Source organism: Myotis davidii, unplaced genomic scaffold, assembly GCF_000327345.1.
Source record: "Myotis davidii unplaced genomic scaffold, ASM32734v1 scaffold243, whole genome shotgun sequence".
Classification (NCBI taxonomy): Eukaryota; Metazoa; Chordata; class Mammalia; order Chiroptera; family Vespertilionidae; genus Myotis; species Myotis davidii.
In genome coordinates this window covers 855,259-866,887 of record NW_006295183.1, presented here as the reverse complement: position 1 = coordinate 866,887, position 11,629 = coordinate 855,259, and the positions used below count along the sequence as shown (strand labels likewise).

The following is an 11,629-nucleotide window of genomic DNA, read 5'->3' as shown; positions in this document are numbered from 1 at the left end:
TAGCTTGGCTGGAGCCCTTGGTCACTCATTTCCGGCGGTGGGGGGGTTGAGGGATATATTTTCCAGCCTGGGATTCTTTCTGGTTCGCCGCCCGCATCGAGAGCAAGAAGGTTCTGGAAACTGGTGGTTTTGGGTTGTTCAGGAATGAAGGAAGGTCTGCTATTGGATACGACCTATCTTTGCAGAACGGCAGTTCCCTCGAACTTCACGACTTCCTCGATGTTCTTTGGTTACTTCTTAGATATTAGTATTCTTGGGACTGCGACCTCAGTCCCCCTGATCTCTTTACTGGAGCATATGCGTGCCCCGCCCCCTCGCCCCCACACCAAATAAATACCTGTTTGTAATAAGACTCCTCTTGATTCATCAAACCCGCTAGGACAGTGAAACCTGTAAACCTGTGTCAAACAGGCTGTGTTGGAAATGTGGGATTAGGGGTTATTTCTGCATGGGAAGCCCCCACCCCTGCTCGTCTGACTCTCCTGGGGAGTCTGAACCCGGCTCAGTTGGACCTCTTTCCAGTGCAGCCTGTAATGACAGGACGTGTCAGTTGAACTGAGGCAGTTGTTTCCACTGAGCTGAGACCAGCTGACCAGCTGACCAGCAGGGCTATCCCGGCTTTGGCAGGAGACAGGACTTCCCACCGCTGTCACCAGCTGTGTGAGCATGGAAGGCTTCCAGAGTGATTAAAAGTTGTAACCTCAAAACCTCCTTTTCTCATGGGATTTTATTCCTTCCCCTGGATTCTGAAGCCAGGTACACAGAAAGCAGAATCAAAGCATGCTTATGTTTGATGTTTGTCTTAGTCATTGTTCAGACTTTCACTCTACAGCAGGTTTTCTCAGCAGCACTGTTGACATGTTGGGCCTGATAATTCCTTGTTGTGGTGGCTGTCTGTATCTTGTAGGATACTTAGCCGTGTCCCTGACCACCACTCACTAGATACCAGTAACACCCAACCCCAGCTGTGACTACCAAAAATATCTCCAGACATTGCCTAATGTCCCCTTGGCGGCAAAACTGGTCCAGGTTGAGAACCACTAGTTTCGAGGGAAATTAATCCACTATAGCTTTACTTATGGAATCGAGACATTTGTGCTTATTTGTATTTCACTCCTCTCTACACTAGCTTTTTCCTGAGTTCTGCAGAGTAACAGTCCTGTAAAATGCCCACGTGAAGCATCTATAGTACTGTAAACTTAACACAGGATTTTTAGAGCTTTTATTATATGGTGAGGTTTACTGTGACCACCCATGACCGATTTCCTTATTTACTGGAACACAGAACCCTTTTCCAGTTCCAGGAAATCTCTCAGATGTGGATCCACTTGCTCTCCAGCAAACCTCCCCCACTCCAGTGACTGTTAGTCACTACCTATTCCCTATACTATCTTGGGGCATCCATCCCTTCATTCCAACCAAAAGCCTACATTTATCTTGTCTCTTGCTTCTCCCATCTCTCTTACATCCAGTCACTCATCCTGTTGTGCTAACATCTCCTAAATATTTCTCAAATCTGTCCTCTTGTGTCTGGCCTACTGCAGTAGCCTCATAGCTGATTTCTTTGCCCCAATATGTTTCCAGTCCCACCTCCAGGTGGACACCAGCCTAAGCTACTCTCTCTCTCCTTTGCATCAAACCCTGATACTTTGGGAACAGAGAAGGCAGAATGAGGCATGAGCAGGCCAGTCACACTAAGGAACATCCTCATGGAGGCAGGGTAGTCGGTTACCTGTACTGCATCCCTATGTGCCAAGCGTGCACTATCCATGTTAGAATCTTCTACTACCATGGGATAGAAGAAATGACCACATTTTAAGGATGGGGAAACTGATGTGAGAGTTAATTTTCCAGTTACCTAATAGACCGAACTAGGATTTAGAGCATAAGCATTCTGATTGACAGGAGGCTAACCTCAATACCCCTCATCAGAAGAGCTTTTTTTTTTTTTTTTACTGTCTAGTGTTTGTGGTGAACGTATTTGAAATGCATTAAAATCTTATTTTGAGGGTAGGACGTCCTGTGGCCCAATTTTTTGAAGTTGAATTTGCTTTTTCTTTGTCTCAGATGAAAGCTATTTTGGGGGAGAGAATCAAGTACCTATCCTCTTTGGGGTCTTGAAAATACCCAATGTCTAGAGTCCTTGAGGCACCAGGGGCCTACGCACTTGAGAGGTGGGCTGAGAAGAGGCCAAACCCTCCTTAGGACACGGTATGCCACACAAGGGGTGCCAGCCTCAGTAAGACCCAAAAAGAGACCAGACACTCGTGACTGCTCATGGATGTGTATTTTAATAAAAATAATTCTGTCAAAATACAACAGGAGTTTTTTCATCTCTCAAGTACAATTTAATAGGATGTTTTGTGTTAGAATTCTCTCTAAACCCTCCCACACCCACAAGTTTCATGCTAATGCCAACTATCAACTTGCGAGGACAAAGGCAGAACCAGTGTGCACAATGTGGAGGACGTCTGTGTCAGCTGTAGTTACTAATGGAGGAAAACCCTACACAGAAAGGCAGCGCCTCAGGCAGCCAGAATCCACAATCTGGCCACAGGTCCGGGTGCACAGGACTGGTGGTCAAGCAGGGCTCTGCTGCCCAGCCGCCACGCAGCATGCATACCTGAGTTGTGAGCAACCATAGGAACTTTCAGCTCGGACAGTTCTCTGCCTCATCTTCTTTGTGCTTGCTTATGGGGTAGGAAGGCGCTGGGTGGCCAGGCAATCCCCACTTCTCTATCTTACTGACCCCTTTTTGAAGGCCCGCGCCTAGCCACAGATCCATGTGGGTGAGGATCAGGGGTCTGGTTTTCTTTGTGTGGGTGCCAGTTTTCATCCACTCTGGAAGGAGCAATCATTTGGTGGCATGAGGAGAAAAGGCAAGGAAGGAAGGCTGTTTTCTCAGGGCTGGACAACCCAACAGGGCTAAGTCTTCCTCCTGACCCTTTGGGTCAAGTCCGGTTCTTCACCAGGGCTCCTCCCAGCTGCCTCCCCCACTCTCGGCTCCCGGAAGCAGGCTGGTAGGACGGGGTGTGCATAAGGGGCTCCTCTGGCTGGCAGGCAGGCAGGCCTGGACTATCAGCAAGACAGTGGGCTCAAGCAGCTTGGTTTTGGTCCTCTCCACGGCTTGTGGGGCAAAGGCTTATGTCCCAATGGTAAGCTGTCCAACTGGGACAGAGAGCCCCTCTGGAGAGGAACAGAGTAAACAACTTGGACTCAGCTGAAACAGTGAGATAAGGCACAGAAAATGGGGAGATGGCCATGGGTACTGAGTGCAAGCCAGGCGGACACCCAACCCCAAGCAGCACACAGCTGTCCCGGACCCTCCTGGGCCCTCTCTCAGATGCTCCACAGCCCAAGCCCAGGCACCTATCCCCATCCCTGACACACCCCTGGAAGTACCAGCTGCTCAGACACTGCTGGAGCCTCCCTAACACTGCTGAGCCTAACCCCTCACCCGCCATTCAGCTTTAGGACTTAACAGTGGTGCCCAACCCAGAGGATGAGATTAGTCCCCACTCTGGCACAAATCTGCTGTGTGACTTTGGCCAACTCACTTAACCTCCTGGGCCTGTTTCCTTATCTGTAAAAGGAGAGGATCAGTGGATCAGATGTTCTCTGTACCCCATCCCAGCTGCAAAAGCCTCTGGTTTTAATTCCCAAACCTTCTTGGCTCTGGCCATTTTAACAGACTGATATTTCCAACCTCTGGGTTTGGGAGTTAGGCATCCCTAGGCCTGCACAGGATGAGTTTCCTTTACAGACACGACAACTCCCTGACGGGCCATGGTCTGTGGGCCGCCAGCTGCCTTGGTGGGACCAAGAAAAAACAGCAGCCTACAGGATCACATCCCAAGGCAGAACTCTAAGACAGCATAGGGCCAGGGTCCTCACCCACCACCAGCAACTGGTCCAACTCAATCGTTTCTCTTGTTGTCCCAACTGTGGGCTCAGCAAGGCCTGAGTGACACTGGGTATTTCAGGCCATCCCAACCATTCCTGTGTCCACCGACAGAGAGCAGCAGCTCGCCCAGGCCAGATCGAGGCAGGGACTGGAAACTCAACTTTGGACCTCGTTCCTTTGCACAGCCTGCTTGTGTGCTCCCGCCCACTCTGAAGCAGGTGGAGAAATCCCAGTCCCTCCTGGTGCTCCTCTGGGTAGACCTCCTCCCTTTCTTCTCCCCTGGGCTGTCAGTCCTCGCAGCAGATGGCCCACCCACATCCTGGAAGCCATTGTAGCCCTTCCTTTCCCGATTTCCTGATGACAGTACCAGGACTGTTTTTGCCCCTATCAGCTGTAAGGATCCATCTGATGGGGCTGGTGGGACATTTGTAAAGCCCGTGAGGTCCCTTCCTCTGGCCAGCAAATACTCATAACAGTCTTTCTGAGAGTGGCTGGGGCCAAACTGCAGGGAGCTGCCTGGCACAGCTGCAGTGAAGCCTGGCCTAGAGGGTCAAAGCTTCTATCCACTCCAGCGACCAGCAGCCCAAGAATCTGCCTCAACAAGGTCCTGGCTTCCCAACAGAAAGCATGGATTCCATCAGAGCTGTGCAGAGCCAGTGAAGATCCAGGCAGGAAGCAGGCCCTGTACTCAAGGGTCTCTGTCCTGGGAATGGAGACTTCTTCCCCGTAGTCTGACACACAGCAGCTCTCAGGTCGAAGGCAGGTAGTTTCCAGGCAATCAATTTAGAGTAAATGACTTATTTGGCCACCTTAACAAGTGAAGGAAGGATGTTGAAAAGGGAAGAGAGGTGCAAGGAAGGCAGTGAAAGGCAGGGTAAAATGGTAGATGGTGTGCTGGTCGAGAACCCTCTACTCCCTTGCTTTGCTGTGAGGCCCTGTGTCAACTCTTCTCTTCTCTGGACCCCTGGCACTCTGCTCAGTCTGATTCTCAGGGGCCTGGGGACCCACACCTCTTAGATTCTGCAGACCAGCTTAGCCTGACCTGCTCACTAAGTGCCTCTGTCCGTGCCCCCGTCCCCCCACACAAGCCTAATGCGCTTCCTTAAGCTGCAGCTGGGCCTGTAGCTCAACAAAGGGAAGCCTAAATAAATCACTTGGCTGAGGTTACAGAGATGATTCTTTTTTAATGAGTTGGACTCAAATAAAAACATATGGTGTCTGGACAGCCTCACCCAAGAGGTGCTGGGCCACTAACACTACGATAAATACTGTGTCTTTTTTAATATATATATATTTATATATATATATATAATCTCATTTTTTTACTTATGAAAATAATAAGCTATCACCAACTTGGATAGGCTCCATCACTAAATTAGCAGAAACCAGCTCAGCACAAACTCTCCAGAGATAAATACTGGTGGCTCAGTCAGGAGGAAAAAAATAAAGTTTAAAAAACTCCAACCCCTCTCAAAACAAAACCCCCATTTCAAAGTAGGCGCTACAAGAGAGTAACTAGCCAATACTGTGTCATAGGCCGCTGCATGTGGAGGTGGGTGTGGGGGGAGAGAGACTAAAGGTGGGAAAAAAGGGTGGAAAAGAAAGGAAAAGAAGGTGAGGAGGCCAGGCAAGAGTGGACTCTGCCCATGGCTTTCAGGTCCCTGCGCCAGATGCCTATGGAGGGCTGGGCTCCAGCCCTGGGGCCAAGAGAGGGCCAAGTGGGGCCAGCCAGCATGGTCAGCTAGTGCAAGTAGTCGTCGACTCTGGCAAAGGAGCAAGATCCCAGGCCCGCTCGGGCCATAAGCCGTAGACATTCAGATGCCTGGCCCAGGGCGAGCATCAGAGGGGGCTGCTTTGGCAGGTTTTGAGACTCTGTGGAAGAAAGACAAGGCCTGGTCACTGCCCTGCCCAGGGCTTGGGCCCAGATCAAAATTTCCTTGGGAATAGAAGGGTGTATGTGGGGGTGGGGGGGTGTGGGGTGGAGTTTGAACAAAATCTCTTGAAACAGAGTGTTCACGTGTCTGTGTGTGTCCCAACAGCCATGCCAGAAACCAGAGGACCTTTGCTCTCTTCAGAGCAATGGGCTGACCTGGGCCCATCACAATCTACTCAGTCAGGCAGAGGGATGTAAGGATTTAGGTTCAGCCATGTCAGCCCAAGAGTCCTGTGGGCCACCAGAGAGCTCCTGGGTAGAGCTCAATGCCCTGATTTGGAAAAACATCAGCAATTCCTAGGGAGAAGAGGGAGGGGGCCACCCACATACTCATGGGCAAGCTTCTATTTTTATTAGATCCACTTACCTAAAATAGCACTGTTGAGGGCAGCGCACACAGGCTCCCTCTGGATGGGGTCAAGCTGCTGGCCAACTGGGCAGCTCCAGGGATCTGAGTATGCCAACAGGCTAAAAGCATCCTAAGGGACAGGGCACTCTTGAGAAGACTGTGGCACACACTATACACACACCTCTGTGACCCTCAGTGAGGGTACAACACACCCCATTGTTGGGTCAGGGAGGGCTGTGGCCTCCCTAGAGCCTAGAGAGGGTGGGCTACACCCTGGATGTCCCATTTCCCGTTGCAGACTTGACTGGAGCCCACTCTGTCCTGGTGCTGCTGTCCCGAGGACCCTCCCAGAGTCACCATTCCTCCATTACCGAATGGGGCCCTCTCTGGATGAGGGCCTGACTTGTTCTGTACCTGCAGCATCTCCGTGTGGGCCAAATTCTTGCCATACTCCCTGCCCAGCTGCTCACTCAGTGCCTGCAACTCGCGGCCAAACAGGATTATCCTTTCTGTGGCAGCCTGGTTGCCCCCACAGAGCTGCCGCCGAGGATGCCCATCATCTGCACCCAGAGTCCAGCAGAGAACACATCAGGAGGAGTGAGGAGAGAAAGGGAGGACTTGAGGGACGACACCAAAGAGAACATGGCAAGAAGGACCTTGGGGTGAGGGGTACAGCTTCTGCCAGAGGCAAGTGAGGGCTGGGAGGAGCAGGTGGACCATCGTAGCTGAGGTGCTTAGTCCACCTAGCACATGCTCTGGGAGTCAGCTCCAAAGCTTTCCCTCTCCCTACCCTACAGATGCAGGGGGGCTCATAACAGTGCCCACGCTCACCAACTCCCTCTAGCCCCAAACGCAGGGGCCCTGGTCTTGGCAATAGGCCAGGGCCTTCCCACCACAAGCATCCATTAATGACTGGCCTTTAAGGAGGCAGTGAACCAGGACTAGCTAGAGCCTCTCAAGCTGCCAAAGCCTGCCCTTCCCAACCCCCTCCCAGGGGGAAGGGGCATCTGGACTGAGTGCTGCCGCCCATGGAACACCATGCTGGAGCACAGCCCTCACCCATGCTGGACTCATCGGTCTGCAGGTCCTCATGCTTGTAGGCACCATTGACGATGCGCGTGGACATGCTCTCCAGCACGCCATTGGGGTAATGCTCCGCCTCCATCTCCATCTCACTGTCGCTGTGGAGAAGGGTTGAGGTGGGAGTTGGCCAAGGTGATGTGGTTGCAGCAGCTTGTTTGGGCCTCCTATAGCTGTTCTGTGGGTTAACTGAGGGCTCCTAGGAGCACCAAAGGACAGCTCTGGCTTCCCAGGCTCCAACACTTGGCCCCTCCTGAGATACCAGCCAGAGGTCTGTTATCTGATTCTCACTCTTGTCCCAATGCTGCCTCTGTGGCCCTCCCCTTGCTGACTCTCCTCCGAGTTGGCACACTCCTAATCAGCCCCCCACCCCCAAATGACAGGAGCCTATGAGGCCCAACAGGCATCTCTTCAGGACCCGAACTCTAAGGCAACTTGTATCTGTAGCCTAAAATCCCCGCCTGCCCAACCTGGGTGACCACAAGCCAACCCCAGTATAAGTGCCTTCAGTACACATTGGGGGTTCTAAGGCCTGGTCTCTCTGGGAGACCACATTCTCAGCCTGGCAGTGCGGGTGCCTCTGGATAAAGAGAGGACAGAGTAAAGTGGCAGTTGAATCATGGTAGGGCCAAAAGCCGGAGCCAGTGCCTGGCGGGTCAGCAGCTACTACTCCAGGTACAGAGTGGGATGGAGGTGGAGGAGGAAGTGCAGGGGGCAGCACTCAAAAGACAGGCTGCAGTGGGCCGAGGAGGCACAGAGCAGAAGGCAGGAGGAAGAAGCTAAGACAGGCACCTGGTCTCTTGGTTACTGGTGCTGCTGTGGGGCTGGGACTTGGTGGAATCTGTTGAGTTGGACTCGGAATAATTGACGGAGGATGGGGACGAGGAGGAAGAGGAGGATGCGGAGGAGGACGAGGAGGAGCTGGGCGCGGGGTATTTACTGTGGTTCTGTTTGCTCTTGGAGGACGCGATGCCATTGCTGCAGCTGGGACTATCTGCACCTGTAAGCCAGGGAACATTCAGAAGAGGAGGGGCAACTTGCCATCAAGCAGGGCCCTGGGAATGACTATAGGGGTCCCATCTCCCTTCTCCCAAGTTCAGCAGTGAACCCTGAGCCCAGCCCAGGGAAGGGTATTGTAAGTGGATTTTCTTCTCCACACCAGTATTTCCCGGAGCCCTCTGGAGAGTGGCTGACCTGTGTTGTGCATGTGGGAACTACTGGGGCCGTGTCGGGGGCTGAGGCTGGGGGAGCCAGGGTAGCTGTCCTGGGACTTGGGGCTTCGGGAGCTCAAGCTGCGGACCTCACTGTCAGTCCCATTCACCATCTCCACAAACTGTCGGCACCTGCAGAGGGAGCGGAGCGGCACTGCTCTGGGCTTGGTCCGGGTTGCATGTTCCCACCACCATCTGAGAGGGGCTGGGCTATGGGGGAGCTGGTAGGCCCCAAAACTTACTTGAGCATGAAGAGCAGGTTGGGGTTGTGCTCTAGCAGCCCTGGGTAGAAGCGCTGTGTGGTCTCAATGGCCTCACCCACACGGCCCTCCAGTACCAACTTCTGGATCTCTGCAGAGAGCAAGAGCACGGCAGTGAGAGGGGGGCTACGAACGGTCCTCACAGCTGCAGCCGGCAACTGCCAGCCCTGAGCACAGGCCAGCGGCGGTCAGGTGGGCTGGCTCAGAGCGTTAGGCCGGTTGAGATGCTCATAGAAGTGGCTGAAGAAAGAACCTGGCCATCCAGCCCCACAATAGACCCTGGTTTTTGCCAAGCGTTGGGAGACCTCAAAGAATAAGAGGGAAAAACAGAGCAGGGACTCTCAGCCCAGCAACAAAGGGTGAGTTTGGAGGCTTGTCCCTATGAAGTACAGGTCACCAGAGTCTGGGTTGGGGGAGGGGCACTGGCTGTTGGAACGTGATGGGGTGACTGGCACCCAAGCAGTTTGGTGACCCTAGGCGCTCCTCTTCAGACAGAGTTCTCTTTTCAGGCCTCACAGGGGAGGGGCAATGGAGGGCACTGGTTTCTGGGCCAGAGCCCATGTCTTGGCAGTCTTCAGGGGCTGCAGCGTGCTCCCTGCCGGGAGAGATCCTCCTCCTCACACTGGCATCTCTGACGTTGACACCTCTCAGGCATCAGCATCTTGCTCTTGCCCTGGGGCCTGGTGCGTCTTGCTGGAGCGACTTCTGGGTCTGAGACTCTCATTCATAGATCCCAAGTCTGGGATCCCTTTCCGTCTGTCTGGATGGGGGTAGCTTCTCTGGGAGACACAGACACATGCACATACAGAGATGGCAGGCTCAGAGAGACGCAAGCAGGTACACACAGACACACATGTCCACATATACCCATTCTCCCTCACTCTTCTCTTCTCTTCCTATCTCTTTCCTGGGCCCTGTTCCTCTTTGTATAATACCCTCTTTCCATAAACGAGCCCCTAGTACATAGGCCAGTATGAACACCAGGAAAGCTTCCGCTGGCTCCTGCCTTTGGTTGTCTGCAAAGGGCAGGACCAGAGGTGGGGAACAGAGACGGGTGCTAACACAGCAGCCACTGAGCATCAGATGTCACACTGATTCCTTCAGCCCTCTCTATGGCCAGGAGAAGGCAGAACTACTAACGGTGAGTAAATGGTGTGAAAGGAAGGACATTGGTCCATGATGCAAACATACTCTTGTCAGAAGACCATGAACAAGATGCTGAGTAGAAGTCAGGATTCAGGGGGAAGGAAGCACGGGGGGAGTGAGGTCCAGCCAGCCAGGCCAGCAGTGTGTGCATTAGGGAGGTGGCACTGTGACATTCCCATACTGCCAGACTGTCCATCTGGGCAGCGCTGTCTTGAAGGAGGGACAGAACCAAGGCCTGGGGCTGGGTTGGGGCTCTGGGCTGGTCTCCTGGTGGTGAGGACCAGAGCTGAATGGAATCCTGGCAGGTTACTCAGACTGGCATGAGCCAGACAGCAGAGTTAGGGACAGGTGAGGGAGGGAGGGAGAGGGGAGAGGAGAATCAACCTTACTTTGTCTGTTCTTTATGGACGCTTGCTCTTCCTGAATCGGGGTTTCAGTCATTCGGGCAAAAGCTGTGGCTGTGGCACAATACCCATGATGCACCAGGTAAGATGAGACCATGCTAGAAGAAAGGAAATGCTCAGGTGACACTCAAGAATTGCATTTCTCGTAGTTACCAAATAATCACAAGGATGTTAAAGTACAGCAGAGTGAATATAGTTGATAATATTGTATTAACTGTGTATGGTATCAGGTGGGTGCTTGAAATGTCAGGGGCACCACATTGTAAAGTATGAGACTGCCTAACCACTATGCTGGACACCGGAAATTATACAAAATAATACTGAATGTAAACTGTAATTTTAAAATGTTAAAAAAAAAAAAAAAAAAGAACTGCATTTCTCACTGACCACCTGATGAGACAATTTCCCTGTTAGGTCGTCCCTAAACACATCTTAGAGGTGCAACTTCCACAGAATGAGAACAAAGGGGTTAAAACAAAAATGAAAACTTCCCCCAGTGCTTATGCAGTCCGGCTGGGCTAGGGCGGGTCACGTCTGTCCTCACGCTTGGAGGAGTGGCTGCAGTTTCTCTGGGATATGCTGCCCACACGTGGGCAAGCACGGTAACAAAAGCACACACACCATCTTAGAGCAGCAGCTGCCTGCTGTGAAATGCGGCAAGTCCAGAGATGGTCAACAGTCTCTGAGGGCTTCCTGGAAAGGCAGCCTGCCAAGCGGTCCGGCAGCTGCCCAGCCAGGGAGAATGCACGCCACGTGCATACCTTCTACAGACACAGGAGCTCCTCTGTGGGCTGCCCTACGTGCCGGGCAGGAACATTCTAGCTCACCAGGCAAACTTGGCCCTCAGGGGTGCTGGCTCTAAAGGGTCAAGAGGAGCTAACCCACGAATAAGTTACTCCTCATAGGTCACAATTCAGGGCCCCGGGAAGCCAAGATAACAGGCAACATGGCCAACAGGAGCACAATCTTTGGAAAATAGTCCTGAGAAGCCCAAGGCCCAGCAGCCGTTTAATCCCACGTGTGCGTGTACACACATGTAGAGAAGAAGGAAGAGCTCTCACATGTGATGTGTAGAGGAGGTGAATACCTTGGCTTGTGCATGTGACAAAGGGCACTATTCCAGTTGCCAGACACATGCCTGAAGGGCTGTCATGAGGAAGGCACAGAAGTTTGTGTGCCCCTTGTGTTTCAGGGGGGGTAAATGAGATGATATACATAAAGTGCGCAGCACAAAGTAAGAAGTCAATAAATACAGCCTCTTATTATGAAATTATGTATCTTAATGCTATATTCTAAGTAATAATTCTTTTTAAAAAAATTTTTTTTTTATTTCAGAGAGGGA

The 11,629-nt window shown here is 52.2% G+C and overlaps 1 protein-coding gene across 2 annotated transcripts in view; it reads right to left on the bottom strand.

Moving 5' to 3' along the window:
* Nucleotides 1-2,270: 2,270 nt before the first annotated feature.
* RANBP10 (RAN binding protein 10) overlaps nt 2,271-11,629 on the bottom strand; it is a 58,481-nt gene continuing 49,122 nt past the window's right edge. For both annotated transcript variants that reach the window (XM_006769763.2, XM_015567837.1), the window contains 8 exons: nt 10,273-10,385; nt 8,720-8,828; nt 8,461-8,609; nt 8,059-8,266; nt 7,246-7,367; nt 6,601-6,746; nt 6,205-6,316; nt 2,271-5,776 (listed from right to left, as the gene is read on the bottom strand). In XM_006769763.2, the coding sequence (XP_006769826.2) occupies nt 5,646-5,776; nt 6,205-6,316; nt 6,601-6,746; nt 7,246-7,367; nt 8,059-8,266; nt 8,461-8,609; nt 8,720-8,828; nt 10,273-10,385 (1,090 nt within the window). In that variant the 3' untranslated portion in view covers nt 2,271-5,645. The remainder of the gene's footprint in view (nt 5,777-6,204; nt 6,317-6,600; nt 6,747-7,245; nt 7,368-8,058; nt 8,267-8,460; nt 8,610-8,719; nt 8,829-10,272; nt 10,386-11,629) is intronic.